This window comes from Caloenas nicobarica, chromosome 2 (genome assembly GCF_036013445.1).
Source record: "Caloenas nicobarica isolate bCalNic1 chromosome 2, bCalNic1.hap1, whole genome shotgun sequence".
NCBI lineage: Eukaryota > Metazoa > Chordata > Aves > Columbiformes > Columbidae > Caloenas > Caloenas nicobarica.
Window position 1 is genome coordinate 96473145 of NC_088246.1, and position 23847 is coordinate 96496991.

The window sequence follows — 23847 nt, forward strand, 5'->3', positions numbered from 1 at the left end:
GCTACAGGTAACAACGGCTGCTGTATGGACTCCACCTGCTGCCTGAGCCAAACTTGCCCCCACCTCCTGAAAGGAATTGTGTTATGAAGGCCTCTCCTACCTGGGGACAATTACTGCTGACCAGAAGATGGATTTTCACCTGTTGCCTGAGCCAGATTTGCCCCCTACCTCCTCCCTGTAACAAAGGCCAACGAAAAAGAGTATGCGTAGAGGCTCACCAAGGGTCTTGAGGTCAGCCAATGGACCAGTAAGAGACCCCTGAACCGAGGCGACGCAGGTGCAGACGGGTTCTGGCAAGCGAAGTGAGGACTCTTTGGGCCTGCGCACTTAAGCCTGGATTGCGCAACAAAGGCGGAGATTGGCCTTGATCTATGGGAGTGAGGGGAGGTGAAGAAGCATAAAAGACAATTCCCGATGGGACATCATGGAGATCTCCCCACCGAAGGATCCCAGATCACGACAGAGGACCGGCAGGACTCTTCTTATGGGACCTGAGACCAGAGGGACGCCTCTGGGACTTGTTCGGCAGTAGCTATAATCCTCTTTCCCCCTTTTTTCTTTTACCTTTCCTTTTCTCCCCATCTTTCTCTATCGCGTGCTGCTTTACAGGCAAATTAATAAAGTAACACTGTTTGATTGAATTATAACCCCTTGGCATTTTGGTTGCCTTAATTTTGCGCTTCGAGATCGAGGTAAATGAACCATCATGAGTCCATCACCGAATGGACCATGACATCCCTCTACAGTGGGTTAGGACACACACTTTCAAAAGAGAAAACTGTCATTTGTGCATACTATATGTGTAAGCTTAGAGCAGTAACAGTATCTCTAAATCCTAACTTTGTTTACACATGAGCCCTGAAAAGTAAGAACGTGTACATAGATGCACTCTCCTCAAATTTGGAAGATACTCACCAAACTGGAAGGAAAAAAAAAAAAAAAAAAGGGGGAGAAAGAGAAAAGAGATGAAAACATTCTCCTTTTGGGTAAAAAAGCCTCCCTAGCAATCTGTGTTCAGCAGACCCTCTAATCAGTGTGGGTCAACAGGTCATCTTGTTACACAGCTCCTATCAGTTTAAGAGCTCATTTACTACCAGTAAGAGACTTCATAAAGTTTATGTATAATTTAACTCTTATCTTTTACTATCTATTTGAGTTCTGTCCTCAACTGTATTAAGATATATAAATATCTACAGATCACTAATTTCTGTGTTTTTTCTGTCATATTAAATATTCTCCTCTCTTTATAAAAAGATAACTTACCTATTCACATTGTGGCAGCACAATACTGTAATCAAGATTTCTTTTTCCTTAGTAAATAGACTAATACTACAAATGCTCTGAAAAAGCACACAGCATTATGAACACAACTCTTAACAGCAGAAAAATTTTATACCACTTTCATCAACTATCTTCACATATTTTTGACAACTTCTAAAGCCCTCTGTGTTACACACAGCAGGAGGTGTACTATCCCACTTTCCAAACACGTCTTTGAGCTGCAGAACTTCCCTTTTCTCCAGGAACCTTCCTTTCTCTCAGAACTCGAGCCCCATAAGCAGAAGAGACCTCACAAAGTCCACCTAGATGGGTTAAGCAGCTGTTTAGTAGCTTGACTGCATTGAGGAACTCTACAGGGCAGGGAAAGCATCAAAGAAAAGAGCAGCAGATGCTGGCAAGAAAAGGGAAATACATTGGGTTACTAAAACTGGAGAAAGGATGAAGGTCTGCATATCCCCCAAATTTCCTTGGGAGGAAAAACCTGTGTGGGAAAGATAGAGTCCAGTAGACTGAATATGGAAGGATTCTAGAAAGGAAACAAAAATGTGAAACAGAGCAAGAATAAGACAACAAGAAAAGCAAGGGCAACTTAACGAAACAGAATTTCAAAGGCAAGTTACCACAGAGACTTTTGATCGGCATTTGTTGTCTTAACATTTAAGGCAAAAAAAAAACCCCAACCAACCAACCAAAAAAACTCCACATGACCACTGGAGCAATATAAAATGTAAATGCCTACTTACATGTTTTTGCCGTTGTTGTATAAAAAACTTTTTCCTTTTAAAGGAAATTTTTAATATGTTCACCCTAAAAGAAACAAACAGACCATGAAATACTAATCAACGTTTAGTGGGATAAAACAATGAAAAATAATAAAGTGTACAACGAGCCTAAAATATTATAGCTGTTAGATGTTCAATGAATAATATGCAGACACCTCCTGTGTTGAGTGGCAGATAAATGTCAAGAAACTCAAAAGAAAAACTTTAGCTAAGAAGGAAAGGCCTTTTTCAAATCGAGATTCTTCCTCATTTACTCTTTAGTTAGTTCACATAGCAATTCTCTCCCACCAAATCTATTCTTGCAGCAAAAACTTGATGACATCCTTTACTAAACTGCACAAATGTTAAATGTGTCAAGTTTGTGTAACTTAAGAGTCAGATGACAACTGTGACTAAAGGAACAAAACTTAAGACCCTAATGACATGACAAGGTTGGTCATACAACGTCTGAAATTTCCCAGAGATTTCATAGAATTGGCTTCATAATGTGCAAAATACCATGCACTTGTGTGAAGAACTAAACAAACTTTGTAGTTAAAATCATAATTGTAGAAGGATGAAAACTGTAAGAATGAGTGTTAATATATTTTTCCCTTCAATTATTAACATTGCTACATAAGTTACGTGGTAATTTCATAGAGAACTGAACACACCTTTCCTATATATACATAGTATGAATAAAGATTTTCTAAGGTAAGCATTACAATTTAAATTGGTGCTCAAGCAATTTTAATTATATGCTTATCAGTTTTTCTAAATTAAACAAACTTCTACGTACCCACGCGCCTTCCTACAGCAAAACAAGATTTGTCTAAAATACCTAAATTTTATCTGCAATACATCAACAACTGAAAACCTACACATTTTGGAAAAAGAAATCTGTGATCAGCTGGAATCAAATGGATGCCTTGGGAAAGCTATTTAAGGTCTGGATCAAGTCATATCTGCCTGAAAAAACACCATGACAGGGTTTTGGAAGGTTGCTGCTAAAAGTGTCAGAATATTCTTGTCAAGTGATAATGTTTCACAGCGCCTTAAATCTCATCAGGTATGAACTATATTGAAGGTCATCTCAGTTCTTACCACAGTTTTTGCATCGCTCTCAACAAGTGGGACAATGGCATATCATTCATTCCCCACTGCCCATGGGAGAGATGCACCTCAGTTATAGAGCAATGTCTTTCATTGACGTATGAGAATGTATTTGCCAGCTACAAACAAGAGAGGTGATGGAATGAACAATCCCCCTTCCTGCACAAAAGAGGAAGAAAACCAAATGTGTGCCCGTTTCTGAAAACTCTCTTTCAGTTACAGCATCACAAAGAAACAGGAATTTTATTAACACTACTCTTTGGCAACCAGTCAAATTACTGTGCAAGTTAATGGAAAGTTGAAATCATATCCGCCTCTCCTGTTAGGCCAGCTCTTGAAATACTTGTGCCATTTGACTTTCTGCCTCAAACGGTAATGAACTGAAGTGCTCATCTAAAAGTTCTGGATTCTGAACTTCCCAATAAATCATATAAACTTTGAGTTTTATTTACTGAGATGCAACTCATTTATAAACAAATCCTTTCTTAATCCTAGTGCTACTCTGCCTGAACTAGTACCAGTCAAGCTTTGTGCTTCTCGTTCTTTCTTAGCACATTTCTAGCCTTAGATTAAACTTCAATAACTAAGTTTTTAGAGTCATTCTTGGCTTACACAGTTGCTGTCAAGGACTGTTTTTAGTCTAACATAGAGCCAGCAGAAATGCAGGACAGAGAAAACTAACTTTGTAGACTAAGCAAAAAACCCTCCACCCACAACAAAAAGGTAGACAATATGCCAAAATACCAAAAACTCTCAGTCCCTCTCCTCTCCACCCCCCATTGCCCCTTTTTTATAAAACATGATTCACTGTATGACCACATAATCACTTCAAGCCAAGTCAGGGCTTTAAGTCTCTTTATTTTGACTCTCCTTTAAGTACAGGATCCCTCTCAACTTCATTCATTCTTCTTGAAGTACAACTAAACCTATTTATTAATTCAGTGAGAAAGCACACTTGCTAATCTGTCAGATTTAACATTAACTAAAAAATCATTTGCAATGTTACGCCTACAAGTTGAATGAATGTTCACATAGAACAGAATCCACAAAAAAATCCAAGAGATTAAGGTATCAAATGATTTAGATTTAACGAGTGCTTGAAGATGTCACATCCAAAACATGACCTGGATAGAATGCAGTTACTCTTATTCTAACTGCTGGCTCAGCTGCCCTTATCACTCAGCAATAATCTGTTCAGTGACTATTCAACATTCACAAATCATTAAATTTCACCATTTATTTATAAAATGCTCATTACCTGTAGCATATTAATAACGATAAATCTTTTGGGTCCCATCTTCCTGTCATTCACAAGGGTCAAAACAGATGTCACTTAGTAGGCAACAGAATTATTCATTTCTGATCAAATTGGCAGTTCTGTCCCAGTACTTAGTACTAACAGCTGTTATTTTTGCCTTGAAGCAAAAATGTTGCTTTAAGGTGTAAGTCTTATACTTTGCCACTGGAAGATTCAGAAGGAAAGGTTCTGTCAAATTTGCTATGTAAGACTGTCAAGTCGGTTTTTAAATTTTAACTAGCAATGTATTCCTTTAGCAGTTTTGCTGAAGTTTTCAAAGCAAAGAAACTGCTTATAATGACTAGCATTTAATACATAATCTTACCTGCTGATGTAGAGAGTGCTTGAATGTTTTTTGCCATTAAGATAATATTTTACTTGCAAAAAAAAATTTGGAAGTTATCACAAAACAGTTGAGCTCCCCCAAGAATAACTTTCCAGAACATATAAAGTACTGCTTTAAATACGGAGCTATTTTTTAAACCTATCTTGACTTGCACTGCCTCTGACTGATCAGTCATCTTATGTAGGTTGTTTTGATTGAAAATCCTCTTTTTGCCAAGGCAGTACTCTCGCACTGCCTCTGCTCCTGAAAACTTTTGGTCCCCTTTGACTGCTACCATATGGCATAGTTGTACTGTTACCATCTACTAATGTTGCAGAGTATTTTACTCAAAGTTTTGCAGAGTGCTTTGATGGTGTTTGCTGCCACCTGGAGTTCTACCATGTTTACGGCAAAGCCTGCTGAGCCCATGGGAAAAACTACATACTACAAATGGTGTTACATAAAAAGCCTAAATACCATTTCAACTATCTTAATTTTTTTTTTTTTGCATTCTCAGGCATATACTGTTCTGTAAGGAATCTCCTTACCTGCACACCTTCAACCCAACCAAGATACATAAAAACTCCAGGTATTACAGAAATATATCCCGCTTTGAGGTCTAAAAAGAAATTCAAGTGTCTACTACAAATACAGCACAAGCTCATCTGCTCTGGTGACTTTCCTTGTTTGCTTGGGGTTTTTTTGGGGGGGGGCAGGGAATGGACACTGTGTCTGCATAAAGGATTATGACTAACTCATTCAAGAAGCCAGAAAGAAAATATGAAAAAGTTATCCCCTATGTAGTGAATTTTTGCTTCTTTCAAGTTGAGAAAATATTTTTAGAGTGAGAGTAGGAAAGCTTGGAACAATTGCATTAGCTGTCAGCTCAAAATATTTCTGCCTAAACATCACATTTTAGAGTGGTAATTGTTAGAACTGAAAAATCTGTGGGGTTTTTTCCCCTCAATTTCTTTTTGTAAATGAGAATTTTTTTTGTGAATGATGTTTTATAATAGCATCTGTGCTTTATTCCTCTGCACTCGTTTTATAATAGCATCTGTGCTTTATTCCTCTGTGCTCTCCAGAAGTAAAAGTAGCAGAGGAAGCTGTGAATTCCTCCTGTCTTGTGTGCTATAAAGCTCTCTTTCCCTTCCCTAACAAATCATATAGTCCTGGATTTTAAAATGCCAACGCTGTGGCTTTCAGGAATACCTATTATCCATTCATACCTTAGGTCACTAAGTTGACAGAACAAGACTTGCAGAAGACAGAAAATGTGCCTCCAGATGGCACTTTTTAAAACCTGCAGCTGTTTAAAGAAGCTGATTAACATCTGAAAGGGTAGAGCTCAGGGCACAAAGATGAAAGACAGAAGTCTTTTATGTTTTATTGTGCACTAGAAATGAAAAAATACAAGATATCACTGAGCTGTATGACAGCACTATTGACATACATTTAAGATGGTTATAATACATCCAAGTGAGTTAAAACATAACACTGCAAAGAAAAAAAGAAAAATCCAGAGACTCTGCAATACATTTTCCACTAAAATTTAGATTTAAACCAATTTTATTGCTTTCTTATAGGATATACCTGTTAGGTTGGGTTCAGTATAAAAGGATGGAATGACTGAAGTATTTAAGGAATATTGCTAAGAAGGACCTTTTTGTATAATTAAGGAGCATAAACCAAGTACAAACCATTAGAATGCACTTTTCTGTCATGATTAAGAACACTATACCACCCTACTGAAAATGTTCTCCAGAAATACTGTTACAAATTATACAAGGAAATTATGCATAACATGATAAATCTATATTTTATCAAGTATACAAAACAAATTCATAGTTATTTTAAAAAAGAAACACTGAAAAGATTCTTCCTGATCAAATAAAAAAACCTTATGGAAATGCCCAGCCTCCAAGTAATTTCTAATTTATGTTATCATTTTTAGTATGGTATAACTAATAAAGCCCATAAGTACTATAAATACTTATAGCTTAACTAATTTCTAACATCATTCACATTACGGTTCTTGTGCATGTTGCTTCTTCATAGACATTATTTTCTACAGCACTATTATGCATTCTAATGTTTTTAGTATCAGAGAATAATGCAAAGGTCTGTCCTCCCGAAACTCCAAAATTTCTTAACGTTATATAGCCTTGTTTGATGACATTTAAAAATTTGTCTAAATTATATTATCCTAGTTCCAGTAAATCTGAAATTCCAAATAACTCATTTTACATTTCTTTTCTGAGAAGCAAGTATGTTCTTGATGAATGACAGGATAAAATGATCAGACCATTAGCTGTTGAGCTTTACTAGTAATATTTTTTTAGAAGACATAGAATTAGGTATAACAGCTGCAAATCTCTAAGACCACAGGGGCCTCCTAATCATGTACTCACACTTGTGTGTGAATTAACTTGATCAAGACTTCACACAGTGCAAGGAGTTCAAAAGTCTTAGAGAATTAAAAGCTCGGGCAACAGGTTTCATTTTTATCTCAACACAAAGAAATACCACGATACCCCATAAAGAACAAATTTTTGTACTGTAGGCTTCTTTGGAATAAATGTTAAAGCAAATGGAAATAAGATTAAAAAGCCCAGACATATTTCTTTACTAGTAAAGGAATTTACCAGGGATAGAAGCTTGTGCAGATGAGTTTTCTATATACAGCAATTCCACTGGATGCAATCCCGATCATGAGATCTAGATTATGGAGATCCTGCAAAAGAAAAATACTGTTAAGAACACAGATAAGGTTTGTGTCACTCCCATTTATCCACTTATAAATTAATTTTCAAGTTTTAAATACTTAAATTGCTACTCCTGATGCAAAAATTCAATCACATATTTGGATTTATTTTCTCATGCACATCTTTCCTTTGATGTTGTCTACCAGGTATTATGAAGTTTCACTCATTAACACGCCTTGTAATGTTTAACTTACTACACTAGACACTCTTTAGGTCAGTACCAGACTAGATTTTCAAGTTCAGCTGTATTAATTTAACCATGGGAAAGAAGTTAAAGTATGTCCCAAGATCAGTCACACAAATGGAACAGAAATTTGGGAACTGTACACAAATGTCCTGATTGTAAGCTGTTTAAAAAGACAGAGGAAATTATTCCTTATTTTTTTCCAAAAAGGTCTTGCCAACGAAGACTGGGCAGCAGGTGACCACTCTTCTGCATATGAAAGTATGCTAGAGGAATATACACATGTACACGAATATGGGATACGCTGAACTGAATCCATTGTTAACTAAACCAAAAACTAGACATTAGCTTAACACACTCAACTGGAAAAACAAATCCATCAATCTACAGTCCTTTATAGGTATTGACATACCCACGAGGTAGCACATGCTTTTATATAAGCAAACACTTGAGTTAAAAGAAGAAAAAAAAAGTTCAGGGGGAGGACACTGAATGGTCCATTTGAGTCTAAATCTAAGCTGATGTTACAAAAGTTACAAACCTTGGCTTCCTGTTTCTCTATGACTGACACACACTAAGATGTTATTACACAGATTTCTAAACAGAGCTGACCACGTACATAAATTTACATGTAACTATAGAACCCATTGGTTAAAACATCAGATTTGACTCAAAAGTAGTTTCAGACCATTTTGTAATGTATGGCCAAAGGTAATGGATTCTCTTAAAGCCTCCAGTAGCTTAGCTGCTCCTCTAGATGGTAGTCTGTGCTCAGTTAATATACAGTTTTCTTGTATGCCCAATCCCAATTTCTTTATGTTAGTAAGGTACAGAAGAATAGAACAGGTAGCATGAGCTCTAACAATACTGTAGAAAGCCTACAATAAATCCTTTAAAATAGTTGAATAGAAGTGTGATACAGGCATATGAATGAATGAAGCTGAACCTAATTTGCAATGTGATTTATAAACCTCCAGTGAAATACCACAGCAGTTCATAGAGTATGAGCATAACCTATGTAATACATAGTGGCATAACAATGAATACTGACAAGATGATAGCAACAGTCAGATCTCTGAGAGTATAATAAAAGAAAATCTTTAGGTGGGTAACAGTCTGAATACACTCAAGGTAGCCCAGAATCAGCTGAAATTATTAATAATCCTCAGCAACCTGCTGTTCCACTTTGCCAAGAACTGTTGCTAGAGGAGCTGGTTGAATCTCAATCAGAAGCAGCTCCTATAATGCCAGTTTATGCCAGCATCATAGAGGAACCCAAAATCAACACCCCACTATTTTAATACTTGGGGAGAAAATGAAGGTATTTCAGGAGATGAATCGCATGTAATTTAGCCGCCCCTGCCGTGATACAGCCAACCATACAGCAGGGCAGAAACCTGTATTATTACGCACTTGTAGCTTACTCCAGGTTTCTGCTTTAAAAAAAAAGCCCAAACCTTAACAAACAAATAAAACCCTCCAAAAACCAAAACCAACCAACCAACCAAAAACTCCCCCAAAACTCAAAAAACACCTGTGAAGAAAAAAAAACAGCTTTAGGAGAAAAAAACCGAAAACTTACATGACTTAGAAGAAATAAAGGATTAGCTAAACACTTGGTAGGGATTAATTAGGCTAAACTACTCTATTTTCTCCAGGAGCTTTGTCAGAACAAAGTTCATTCCCCACCCCCCTCTGCCTCAGTCCAAAACACTAATCTCCCATGTTATTTGTTGTAATGAATTCTATTGTGTTAAACCTAAAAAATCCAAAACCAAGATTTTGGACAAGCATAAAGAAACAGGTCTCCCAAAAGAAAGGTGATGTAGATCTGCAGTTATTTCCTTTTCAAAACATCTATGCTATTAAGTTGCACAACTAAGAAAGAACATTCATATATTTTTCTTTTTACCTGTTTATTTATAAAGATCATAAAAAAATTATAAAGATAAAAATTATCATGCCAGGCATCTAGCTAGTCAAATACTGAATCATATTTGATTTCATTCACAATTACCATCTGGACTTATGCAGATATGAAAATACTGTTGATTCTACAAATTTCCTTACTTCATCTCTCTGAGTAAAAATGATATACAAGTTAATATCAGACTAATTATTGAGCAGATGAGATAGTGGTCCAGAATCAAAAGGAGATTAGAACTTCAAGAAATCTCAGTACAGTTTTAAGGTCTTGAATTCACTTTCCTGAGTTTCTTAACACTATTTCATTTTTGAATATTACAATTTTAGCAGTTCAGATTTGTCCTCAGAGAATGTAGTAATGAAAACTGAGCTCACATTAATTCACTAATGGAAGTTTCATGTTTAGCAAGCTACTAAAAAGAAAGCTCACGCTTCTGCAAAATATTACTATTTAACTTTGTACCATAAAACATTAAAATTAAGGAAACCAGATATTAATCTGTTCTTCAAGAAACATCAAAAAGTATCCTACTCAACCACCAGTGCAGTAGCACCAGCTTCTTCTGGCCATTAGTTTAAAAACAAGGTGTTACCTGGTTCCTCTGCCATACACAATCTAAGAGGACTAAGACAATTTTAGCAGCAAAGAGCTGAATCCTAAGGATTCACAGAGATAAAGCCTTTCAAAAAGCCATAGCTTAACTGGTCACTGCTAAATCTGTTCAAACCACTGGGATCTGACAAAACTGGAGGAGTGATTTAAGACCAGTACTAAGCGGGGGGGAGGATATCAGGAGACATGGCAAATATCCCTGCCAAAGTTGGGGAGTAACGTGGTAACCTCTTAAGAAGCAGGATATTGGTGGGAGGTATCTAACTTTCACTACAAACTTCAGAAATGAACTGTTTCAAACTTCAGAAAAGTGTCATTTACAGCCAACACGGGCTACCAGATGAGACCAAATGTTGAGGAGTAATTTCTGCAGGACTACTGCAGCACAGGCAAAACACTCACAAATGGAAGACTATGTTGAGAATGTCCACTTCGATATAATTCACTGCTGCCACTGATATAATTCACTGCTATCACAGGCCTTCAGGGGCATAATCAATGGTAACATGTTGGTTGAAAGGTTTGTCTCATGGCATTCAGTCCAAACAACAACTTGTAATCAATGTTTTAGAAGTACAAAGCTCCAGAGACATTGAAAAAAGTCAAACCAACCAACCAAAAAACCTCACACACCTCTACTAATAAATCTCCTTCTCAGCTTCTGGTAGTTTAAAGCTAGAGGATATCCAGGATCAGAAGCTTTTGATATGTTTAATGGAGTCTAGTGAATCATTCTTCCACTGAACTACCTAACTGCTCTTGATACCTATTTCACCTTGGGCATCCATTAAAATAGCAGAAACCCCCACAGTTCAGTTGCATCCATATAGAACAAGTTCCTTTTGCTTAAACCTATCTCCTTCTAGGGAGACTGAAGCTCCTTAGATCTTATACTACCAAACCAAAAAACAAATGAACAAACAAACCTGTTCATTATTCATGTTCTCCATGCTGCTCACCTGCTACAGAAGGCTTTTCCCTAAAACATTAATGATAGTTATCTTTCTCTGTACTTTTCTTACCCACTTTGAGAAAAAGGAGAGGAAGAACAAAACTAAACATTCAAATTATATCAAAACACAGATTTGAAAGGTGGCATCACGTGTTCTGTTTTGTTTTGTGCTTCCTTCCTAGCAGCTTCTAATTGTCTAGATGTTCACTCCAAGTTCTAGAGAAAACAGAGACCACTTCAAACATTTTCATCCTTCCAAAAAATTGAATTGTGATAAAAATACTAATTTGGATTGAAACCGTAGCAAGACGGTCTGCATGTTAGCAGCCTGGAATAGAAAAGGCTTTGATTCAAATCTACACTCCATTTGATTCGGATCATACAGTTTGGTGTCAGGCAGAGTAGGGGCTCATGACTAATATTCTGACAACCCGTGAGTCCCAGGTCATTGAATATGAAACAACATATGGGGAAAAAAAATACACTGTTTAAGCAGTTATCTCCAGAACGTATTTCTACTCAGAGCCAACCAGTACACTGCACCGAAATTTAATTTAGTTGAAAATGTCTGAACCCACTTTAAACTACCCTCACCACCTGGCACCGGTATGACCACTACTGACATCCTGCAAGTAGTTCGGTGGCCTACAACTAGGCTTGCTACATCCTAGGAGTGATATGGGAAACTGAAGAACTTCCAGAAACAGCACCTCATCCACAGGATCCTCCTGGGCAAGATGTCCAGCAAACAGCTGGATAAACACATAGTGCAGTGGGTGAGCAATTGGTTGACGGGCCAGGCTCAAAGGGTTCTAGTAAATGGGGTTATGTTGGGTTGGAGACCAGCCATTAGTGGGGGTTCTGCAGGGATCCATCTTAGGCCCAGCACTCTTTAATGTCTTTACAAATGACTTAGACTCAGGACTTGAGGGATTACTTAGTAAGTTTGCTGATGACACAAAATTGGGAGGAGCTGTTGACACTCTCGAGGGCAGAGAGGCCCTGCAGATGGATCTGGACAAATTGGAGAATTGGGCAATCACTAACCGCATGAAGTTCAACAAGGGCAAGTGCCAGATTTTGCACCTGGGACATGGCAACCCTGGCTGTACGTACAGACTGGGGGATGAGATGCTGGAAAGCAGCTCCATGGAGAGGGATCTGGGGGTTCTGGTTGATGTCAAGTTGAACATGAGCAAACAGTGTCCCTGGCAGCCAAGAGGGCCAACCGTGTCCTGGAGTGCATCAAGCACAGCATTGACAGCTGGGCGAGCGAGGTGATTGTCCCGCTCTGCTCTGGTGCGGCCTCACCTGGAGCACTGTGTGCAGCTCTGGGTGCCACAGGATAAAAAGGATATTAAACTACTGGAGAACGTCCAGAAGAGGGCCTATGGAGTTGGTAAAGGGTTTAGAGGGGAAGCCATACGAAGAGTGGCTAAAGTCACTTGATTTGTTCAGGTTGGAGGAGACTAAGGGGAGACCTCATGGCAGTCTACAGCTTCCTCACAAGATGGGGAGGAAGAGGAGGGGATGATCTCTTCTCTCTGGTGACCAATGACAGAACCTGAGGGAATGGCAGGAAGATGTGCCAGGGGAGGCTTAGGCTGGACATGAGGAAAAGGTTCTTCACCCAGAGGGTGGTGGAACACTGGAAAACAGGTTCCGCACGGAGGCAGTCACAGTCTCAAGTCTGACAATATTCAAGAAGAGACTGGACAACACCCTCAGACACATGGTGGGGGGATTGCCCTATGCAGGGACAGGAGTTGGACTTGATGATCCTTGTGGGTTCCTTCCAACTCAGGACATTCTATGATCCACGAATATTAAGAGAATAGTTGCATGGTGAAAGTCTTGGGACTTAAGTTGGCTTATCAAAATACTAGGCTACAACAGAAATTAAAAGGCATAATCAAGTTAAGTGCATATAGGGAAATCTCAAGCGTGACAGTAAAGGGTTCTTCAATACAGCAGAAAGGTGACAGATGACCCAATGGTCAGATAACAAACCTGGACCAAGTCAGATTTAATAAGATGCCTGTTTACTATTTAAAGGTAATCACCTTATTAGAAATTGGGAAGGCTTTTACATTGTTAGAAGACACAAGAATACATGAAATCTGTTCATGTATGCTAGATTACTTACCCTCAATCAATGCATGTGAACCAGGATATATGATCGCCTTTAACAGCTGTCACATAACAGTTGCCTCTCCTGATACTCATATTAGATGGTAGAAGCACAGACAGTTCATATTTTGATCACTTCAGTTTTTTCCTCCTTTCCTTATACTTTTCCCCATCCTTAAAAAGGTCTCTACTGTTTTGAGTATTATGTTTCATTAATATAAATGTAATTACAGTGGCTTTATACCAGAGTACTTTAGGAAATTTTAGAAATCTTATGCAACGCTCACTTACTTGTGGTGACATAACGAAAAACCAGAAAAAAAAACCCATGCTGAAGAAAACGACCTTTTCTATCCTTTTCATCATTACAGAAATGGATCATTTTTTCACTAAAATTCTCAGTGTCAGGATTATTAACATATCTTAGAAAAATATTAGGAAAAACAGTAGTCATTTTCATTTAGGAATTCAGTCATCTGCACTACACTTCATTGAATTTTTATGCTACAAGCTTTATATCAAAATAATTTGCTATTACATAAAAGCACAAATGATAGCTTGCACACTAGGACACAATTAAAAAAAAAAAAAGTATTTCAGGCATTCATCTCTAATAGCTAGTGTAATCAAACAACTAAATCCCAGTAACCAGCGAAGTACTAAGACTTGTTTCTTATCAATGAGCACCCTGTATCTGAAAGATCTGAAATGCATTTTTAGTGGTCATCTTCCATGCTGTTAAATCCTGCTTAGATCTAACCTGGAGTTAGGGAATACAGGAATAATAATAATAAATCTCTATACTCTTAACACTGCATTGGAAAATTTAGAGAAAGTAAACTCTTAAAATACCTGCCAACTACATCATACCACTACTCCAAGCATTCATTTTCTTTCATGCTAAGACATTCATAAACTTTAGTAAAATTATTAAGTAAAATGTATTGCAGTATTGAAATAATTTACCTTAAAAATACATTGATACTGTTTCAAGGAGTTTATGTTTGGTCAAAATTCCAGCATCTATGTTACACAGAATTTATTGAAAAATTACTCAAATCTTGAATTAAAAATAACACAATAAAGTAAATACTTAAATGCTGCTGGGTTTGCTGCTATTTAATTTATATTAAAAAGGCATTTTTTCCCCAAGTGAAAAATCACAATGTAAACATACTCTACCACTGTGCAATTCCACTCCATAGAATTCAAGTGTTCGTGCTATATTTATGTAGCAGGACTCTGCTTCAGATTGCTTGAGGCCACTAAAAGAGGAAAAAAAAACCAGACCATAGTCAAATATAAAAGATATGATGACAGATTTATTCCAAATATAGAAAAAAAAAATCCAACTGCCTCGTGTCTGACAAATAAACCTCATCATCTAGCGCCACAGATTCTTCACTGCTGAAGGCCCTCCTAAACTCCTCTCAAAAAAAATCAAGTAGATTATATGAGATGTTATTACCATAGCCATTCTAGAACAGTTCTTTCCAGAAAAATCATTCTTATCTGTTTTATTTAAAGCCTTAAAAGCTTTTTTATGTGTAAATATTCTATATTGCTCAGTCTCTCAGAAGGAAGTAATTTAGAAGAAAGATTAGGATCAGAAATGTGCTAAAAATGAGGAGAAAGAAGATTAAATACATTAAAGTTACGCCACTCACTGAGGGAAAGCCATCTGATTTTATCAACAATCTGTAAGTCCTAAAGTACTTTTTTCTCTCACTGCTAGATGTGAAGTGTGCTGCAAGACTTACAAATAATTTATTTTCTGGTCCTCTAGAAAGCACCCCTGATTCCAAGACTTTTCTTTCCAGAGACAAAAACTCAGAAGTCCCCACACCTCAAATAAACAGATTAATATTTTCATGAAAGGGCTACATAGAATCTACAAGGAGTTTCAAAAAAAAAAAACCCAAAGAATCCAAAAGTAAACCCTACCTAGATCGTTCTCCCACGCAGCCTGCCATTTATTCATCTGAGAGGAATGCGAAGTGGCATAAACAAGATTCCTTTAGGCATGATAACAAAAGCAGCCCCTTTCAATAAGCTGCAAGGCGAAGACCAGCTGAGAACCGACCAGACAAGAGGCAGCTCCAACCTGGGATCTGCCAGAGCCTATTGACACTGTGCTGTGCCCACAGTGATCCTGGTCTCACAGCACAGATCAGCGATTCAGGTACCACAGCAAGTTGGAGTCACTGTAAGAACAGAGGCTGAGGGTTGTGTGTAATATCTACACACGTTTAAGTAGAAAAGACATCCAATATCATCCTTTCACACCTACAACCAAGGGCAGGTAAAAATAGCTCTTTGCTACGTGAGCTTCCAAAATGACACACATAAAATTAAATTAAACAAATGCAATTTAAATACAACCTGTAAAAAGCTGACATAACATTGTATTATGTTGAAAACTCCAGATACAAAGGCATTTAACATAAGGCAGTAATTCTCTTTTTTAAAAGGAGCTTTACCTCAAAAGATGGACATCTATTACTTCTAATTAATATCCATCCTTTCCAATTTCAAGTCATCAAAATACTATACCCTGAAACAGCCCCTCTAGGAGATATTACATCATGCTTCATGAAACTGAAAGTCACCTTGAACTGGAAAGCCACTGCCAGCAGTGTGGCTTGTCAATGTCACAATATTGGAAAAAAAGAGCAAAGATAAAAAAGAGCTATTCATTACAATCCAGAGATAAGCTGTTTACTCAGGTCTACATCTACAGTGACTACTTGTCACCTTGATTTTGAAAAACATTAGTAGACCTTATCTCTTTCACTGTATCAGAAAGGTACAGAAAAAAAAAAAAAACACAACAAAATAACCATTTTACTAATGCCTGCAAATTTTAATTCTCAATTTGCCTACACCATCTACACCTGACCAAGCCTTGTGTCTTGAAGGGCCAACAAGAAAAATATCTCAGCACAGACTTAGGTTTTTTTCTTGTTGTTGTTGCATCTCTCTACTCAATTAGAGAGGAAATTAAACCATTAGATCCCAAAGTAAGCCGTTGTTACTCAGGAAGATAGACAGTCAAGAGGTAACCAGTCTTGGTTTCTCCTTCCAATTCTTACAGCACTTGATACCCAAGTCTTAACAAACATCATCTGGAATATAAGCATCATCTGAAGTTTCAAATGCATCCTTCTCAAACTAATGGCTAGATCTAGCAAGCACTAAGAAAACATTACAATTTGGATAATATCCAGATCCTAAAACCTCAGGCTGTTTGTGTACTAAGCAAAAAAAGGTAAGAAAACCTTGTTAGAACAAACTACACACAGAAATCCACCCCTATGGACTTAAGGATGAACACAAAAAGAAAATTTCTGAAGCTATACCAGTTCAATATTACTACAGTTGCTTTCTCAACAGCTACGTACTGTCCACTAAATAGTGCCTGATATGAATGTGTTCATAAAACTACTTTCTCAGATTTTGTAAAACAACATACAAACTAGCTAAAAAAACCTTGCATTGAACTACAACATACAAGACATAACATAGCTTCTTAAGCCTGTATTGTGTTTCAGCAACTCCAGCCTTTTAATTTTCCTTTGTGAAAGCTTCCCAAAGGATAGACCCTAAAGAATTAAAAAGGACAGATGTTTATAGGGCTGGCTTTGCAATCTCAATCTAAGAATGTCAATTTAAAAGGGATAATAATTTACAGATGTCCTATATGGTCTACAGCAAATATTATTTAATCCAGATCGGCAGAAATCTCATTCCAAACCAACACTGTTCTCAATTGTAAAAAGATAATTTATCCTTTTCTGTCTTTCCTTCACAGTAGGCCTGGTAAACACCAGAACCATTCTTGTCAACTATGTTAATGGCACTGATCTAGTCAACACCATGTATTCACTATGAATGCCAAAGAAGGATGCAAAAAATACTGCCAGAATATACAATGATTCATCTGCCTCTCCCTGCCCTCTGAAATAAATAGGCCTGAAGAGCTACGTTTCAAAAAAAGTGCTAAAACAAAGAAACATTTTTCACAGTCCAGTCTACTCAAGTATTTTTATTCAGAACTTCAATTACCACCACCTACGTGAATTCAAATACAGCAGTTAAGCTTCTCCCATCATCAAGGCTTCTCTCTACCAAAAACACTCAATGAAAGCATCAATTTCACTGAAAGGACCGAGAAAACAAAGGAGCCTTTCACACAGACCCCACCACACCTTTGTTTGGACCAACAGTAACTTCTAGCCTGTTCTCTGCAGGACATAACCAGTTTTATACCTCTGGCTACGACAGTACTAAATACATGAGTCCAACCCAACCACTTCATGACTCCAGAATCTTCCCTCAGTGATCTCTGGGATGATTGCTTCCTAAAGACAAGCAGATTTATTCATGCTCGTCTACAAGGCCCTCTCTAAAAACTTCTGAGTCTATTGGAAACGTTCTGCTGCAGTAAAGATACAGACAAAGAGAACAAGTCCATATAGATTCGGATTTCATTTGCTCAAGTGCTCATACAAAATTTCTTAGGTTGGCATATTTGCATTCAGCTTGTGAGTATCTGATCAACACCGCTGATTCTAAAGCTGCTGTCTTACAAGAGACAAATCAGCAGGGTCAGAAAGTAATTGGCAGTAGACTGACTGGAGTCATCTGTTGTAGCCTTTATATTGCACTCAGGAGACAAAAATAAAAGTCTATAGGATTTGAAAAATAGTCATATGGCCTTGATCCAAAAAAACTCCTCAAACATCTAATACAGTGCTCTAGATGGTTTCCAGGAGTAATGTGTAATGCTAACTGATCTACTGGTTGTTATAGCCAGAAATTTATTTAAACGTTTTAACACATTGGCATCGTACTCTGAATGTGATTAGTCTAGCACCTACATGATAAACCCAAATATTTCACTTAATAGAAGCTTTAGAAACTAAAACTGTCTGTTATACTGGAACAATTATGAACTTGTGTCTTCCTTTTGGCATCTTTTTTTTGTTTAAAATCTCAAGAGGTGAGAGACAACTAAAAGTTAATGTTACCTGTGTTGCTCATGTAGCGATTCTACTTTGGTAAGAAAATCTTTGTTCTGTTCCGGTATAAACTTGTAATTTGACAGATATCCTGGATGATGCACTGAAGCATTATAGTCTCCAAGTTGTGCTGTTAGGAAACAAGAAACACATACACAATATTTTCATGGTTAATTGAGAACTATTTAGAAGGAATCCCTTCTTCTCAATAAAACACATACAAATATTGGGAAATGCGGGAATTATGAATTATTTCCAAATGACCAAGCAGTGTTGAACACAGAGGAATGTATGATATCAGTGAAGAAAGATTTTTTTCGAAATATGCTTACCGTAACTATAATCTCAGATACTGAATGACTTTTAGTTACTTATATAGCCCCATTTTTGTATCAGAAGCTGTAACACCACCAGACAGGCATTACATGCCATGTCAGCACAGGTGTGCAGTACCGTAACATTAGAGGAATCCAAAATGCTTCAGAAAGAGATGGCAAATTAAATCAATTTGATATACATTTACTTGATTGTAACATACTACAAGTTCTGTCACTTAGAAAGCATTTACTCTTCACACTGTCAGGTAAAAATTGTTCTGACTACCAGCTGTGACTCTGTCCCAAAAATTCAGTCGTTAATCTTGCTTCAGCTGAACACAAATTACTTAACATTGCACAAGAAATAACTGCTGATTTACACATAACAGTACCAAGGTCCTACCAAAAGTTTACAGTCAAAAAAACTAAGAAAAAAGGTTCCCTACAACTTTATCCCTTCAGAAATATTAATTAGTAGATACTTTAAATAGTTACTAGATGAAAGCTTATCCAACTATCCATAGTTGGTGGTATATCTGAAAAGAAATGCAAGTATAAATGACCAAAAGTGTACAGCCTCAGTCCACGAAAGTTTTCTTTAAAGACAGGTCAATACTTACACCAGAAAACATACACAAACCTTTTACTTGTTGTAAAGATGCAAGGTTTGGAGCAGCAGGGAGGTTGCTTCAAATAAAGTACTTGCTTATTTACCACAAATTTACCTAGTTTCAATTAAGCAAGTAATTCAAACCTCGTATTTCATGAAATCTGTGTTTTTATGAAATAGTTGAAGAGATTAAAAAAAATATTTATGTTTAAGCAAATCAATAGAACCTGTACTCATCTGTTTTCCCTAAGGAGCATGAAAGAGTTATTATAAAGTATTAAAGCTTCTCAGAAGTTATTTGTACAACTTGTGAATTAACACAAAAGAAAGCACTTGTATAGATTGCAAAGAATTCAGCATAGAAAGTCCCTCAGCTAGATGAAAATTAAAGAGTATACTGTTAGGAACAATACCATTGTTTTCCAGAAAACACAAGCTTTATAAGAATGATTTAAATGATTCAGGTTGGGGTGGAGGGGATGAAGAAGTTGTGAACTTCAGAAATAACTTATAGCTGCAATTAACTATGGAGTATCTGTAATGCAGGGGAACTAATATTTGCACTTACATATGCAAAAAGCAGGCTTTCTATGGCCTAGAAAACAAAACCACTGTGATACAAAACAATTCTTAGGCAAATGTGGTCAGAAGCTAATATAGTTGCACATCGAATTGTCAGCATTAAGGGGAATATTTAAATTAAAAAGTGGACTGATAAACAGTAAGTAATTGATTTTGAATGCAGATGTTCCTGCAATGTTCAGCCATTTTTTCTTCATATTTTTTTAATTAGTTAGTAACCTGGCTGGCAAAAGACTAAATATTTACCATTAGAAGCAAAACACATATTTGAAAAATTCTATCAAATAATGTATCTCTGAGGAAGAAAAATATATCAAGAAAAAGACAGAAGATCCAGAAGTATAACAAAAAACTGCAGTAATTTTTAGGAATATCTGTATAATAAAAGTCCAAGCCTCTGCCAAGACTACAGCTAAGAAAATAACAATAAAACAAAAAATAAAAATTTTGAACAAAGTATGTTAGTAACAGCATAAAAATAAAACACACATGTTCACAGATGACAGTAGTTGACTGAAGACTTTTTCCTTTATTAACCATTAACACAATCCATCTTTTCCATGAAGGTCTGTTGCAGCTAGCTTGCATGACATTCTTGTCAACTCGAAGAGACCAGATTTCCAGGCATAAGACAATGTAATTGTCCATTTCAATTTTATTTTCATTAGGTAAAAATATCTTTTACTGTAGTTTTACCTTCTCTAAAGAGGGCAACTGCTGTTCCTTCATGCATTATGAAGTAGGGTCTTCTTGCTCATCTTCCAAATATGGAGGTTGCTCTGGTCTTTTTTTTCCTCTTCCTCCTAGCTACCTGAGGTCATGTCAACAAGGGGTGCAGTTTAGAGTACTACTTGCTTCTCCAATCCCCCAGCCAACTGTCACAGTTGAAGAGAAACTATAAATGCTGATTAGTAGACATCTTGGAAGACTAACGATCTTGTGCAGGGTTTAATTATCCAAGTAGGAAAAAAAAAAAGTTAGGGCATATCGAGGTCTCAGTAAGAAGAAAAACCCATGAAGTTTCTACCTCTTTGCCAGATTCCTCCAGAAGAGAGCAGAAGGGCAAGGAAAAATAAAAGACCTATTTCTAACCTGAATTTTTCCTGACAGCTTCTGCTCTGATAACATGAGCCAGCAGATACTGACTCAATTAAAATTCTTGGGGGGGGGAAAAAAAAAAAAAAAAAAGCATGTTTTTACCTTTCTCCATTCTAGTCAACAGTTGCTCTTGAATTCATTATAACTGGGAAAGAATATGAAGTAAAATGAAAGAAAATGAAACCAAGGAGGAGTAAAAAACAAAAAAAAAATTAAAATCAGTTATTTGAATACCAGAGTCTTGTATTTTAGAGTTCTATATCTAATATGAAAGTCTTAAAAGAAGAGAACATGATAGACCATTCATTTTAGGCCATATTCAATAAAAAGAGGACATTTTATAACTCTTTGTAAAATAATAGCGCAATAGTCATGTAGCCAAAGAATAATTTTCCATGGACGAAGTCCCATGTTGACCTGCCAAAATAGTAGTCGTACAAGCTCTCAATACAGTAAGAATTTATAAATGCTTGAGAAACAAAAATCTTGAGATCATATATGTTTACACAAGATATGAACAGCCTATGCCTTACTGAAACTTAAACAAGCCATCTTCAGACTTTTAAAAAATAATTTGTTCCATTAGAACAATGTGGTGGGTATAAATTTTTTGTCTCTTTCTCCTTGTAGCCAAAAGACTTTTGTGAATGAAGGCAAAGAAATGATTAACACACATGAAAAAAAAAAATTTACGCTTTTTTATAAGATTAAGATACAGAGGCAGGGAAGACCAGGAACATGTGTTATTTATGTAGCACTGATAGATTTCAATAGGAATGCTATGGATACACACGCATCTTCCCTAGAAAGGGAAGCTCAAGGTATATTGCTGCATTAACAGTGGGAGCATGGTGGGGAGAAAGAGCTTTGTAGAAGCAAGATCTGATACATAAGGAAGCAAAAAAAGCCATTGATGCCAATAACTCTTACAGTAATTACTGAGGCTTCGTTTATTCAGTGGTTTTTTCCAAGAAACCATTGGTCAGTCAGCTTATACATTGGGCAAGATAGCACTGAACTCATTTCTGTCTTCTACTACCTCAAAGACAGGCTGCAAGACAGACAGAGCCAGATTCTTCTTCAAGTTGCAAACCAAAAGGATGACAGAGAACAGAAATTTCAGCAGTGGAAATGCCAAACTGAACTGGAAAGGCCCTGAACAACCTCATCTGACTTTGATGAAGCCCCTTCCAAGCTAAATTTGCCTGTGGTTCTTACTTACGTGAAGTTATTTTTGACATCCAAGCTTTCTGCTACACAACCAAGATAATTATTTGTCTGGCTCTAGTTTTAGAAATTATTTTTTTGTTGTTTTTGAATGTTAACAGTACCAAAATACCACCATTTCAATCTGGCCCAGTTTCCACAGACAGCCCCAGAAAGTGTAACAGTAGAAAAGATAAGCCTTTAGCCTCACATAACTTAAAGGGTGACTATTTTATACTTCCCAGCTTCAGGAAACAGAAGATAAGCTGGTCTCCAATTCTAAAAAGTTTGCTTGCAAACAACAATAAAAAAGTATGCACCAGAAGCTACTTCTGCATATGGGTATTCCAAGTAACTTCAGATGTCAGAAGGCAAATATATGAACGGTTCATTGGCTAAGTATGATGGGGAATCAGCTATAGATAACATGGGCAATTTGGTCCAAATGAATGCCTAGAAGAGTCAATCCCTGAGAACAGGTTTAATATCAACTTTCTAAAGACCTGAGAAGCACACCAGGAAAAAAAAAAAAAAAACACAAACAAAAAAAACCATGTTTCACACTGAATTCATAACTTTTTGAAGGGTTTAATATATTAGGTGACGTGAATAAAGCACAAAATGAGCCGAGTTGCCTGGTTTTAAAAGAGGATAATTACATAAGCAGATCAGGTTCCCAGTGGAACAGAAAATAATTGAACAATGGGACAATTCTAGCATACGTGTTATATAACTAATTTATCTTTTCTCAATAGTTAAAAATACTAAGAGATAAAATTGCAATCCAGGATTATAATACAGTTAGGGCCTTCTGACCAATGTCCAAATGAAGATAGCAACATCAACTGACATGCTGAGCATGAAACATCGCAAGCTAATGACAATTTATCTTGCTACGAACACTGAGGTAGAAGAAGAAAGATACTTCCTAATTTGTACAGTTCAATCAGTTTAGATATTTTAGAGATCACTTCTTGCCTCACATAGAGAAAAGAAGAAAGACGATGTGCTACATAGCATAAACTAAAGCAGTTACTTTTGAGAAACAGTAACTACGAAGTATTTATGTATGAAAATGCTTCTGGAGTCAGAAAATAATCCATAGCAGAGTTCAGTTTTGAAGAACCAACATAAAAGTGTAGACACTTAATAAAAAGGCACTACAAGGAAGCACTGAAATGAAGTAATGAAGTAATGCTTCACACTCAAGAGCCCTTAAAAAAAGGTTCAATCTAGAGATGACTGTAAATAGCTGCTTATGACCACTTGTGACGGCTGGTCACACTGTGTTCAAACAGAATGAGAAATTTGCATTAATAAAACAAAGGAACATTTGTAGAAAAAAAGGACAATTATCCATACACAATGATGGTTTCCCAAGTTCTCTCTTACCACTTCAGAATGAAAAAGGGAGTCATGGGAAAAAAAAGAGAAAAATCAGCAACTCATAAGCCAGCCATAGATTAAAAAACAAACACCCACACAACACAAGAAATAAATAAATCAGAAAATATAAACTCTACTGAGTTGCTTTTTCTTCATCTCAAAAATGTACTTCAGAAGCCATACAGTCAATCAGAAGAAATATTGAGAAAAGCAAAGCACAACCTAAAGTACAAAGACTATTCATTTTGGAAAAATGAAGTGGGTAGGAGCAAGGAACAGG

At 36.7% G+C, this 23847-nt stretch overlaps 1 protein-coding gene across 5 annotated transcripts in view; it reads right to left on the reverse strand.

Annotated features, from left to right (window-relative positions):
- PTPN3 (protein tyrosine phosphatase non-receptor type 3) overlaps positions 1–23847 on the reverse strand; it is a 150863-nt gene that overhangs the window by 59371 nt on the left and 67645 nt on the right. For 4 of the 5 annotated variants that reach the window (XR_010605752.1, XM_065628028.1, XM_065628029.1 and 1 more), the window contains exons 8-11: positions 18378–18498; positions 14525–14612; positions 7423–7511; positions 2025–2088 (exon numbers count right to left, since the gene is read on the reverse strand). Coding sequence is in view for 4 of the 5 variants with exons in the window: in XM_065628028.1 (XP_065484100.1) it covers positions 2025–2088; positions 7423–7511; positions 14525–14612; positions 18378–18498 (362 nt within the window). In the remaining variant the exon portion in view is untranslated. Of the gene's footprint in view, positions 1–2024; positions 2089–7422; positions 7512–14524; positions 14613–18377; positions 18499–23847 lie in introns of those variants that run through there. The other variant, XM_065628031.1, reaches the window with a different exon arrangement.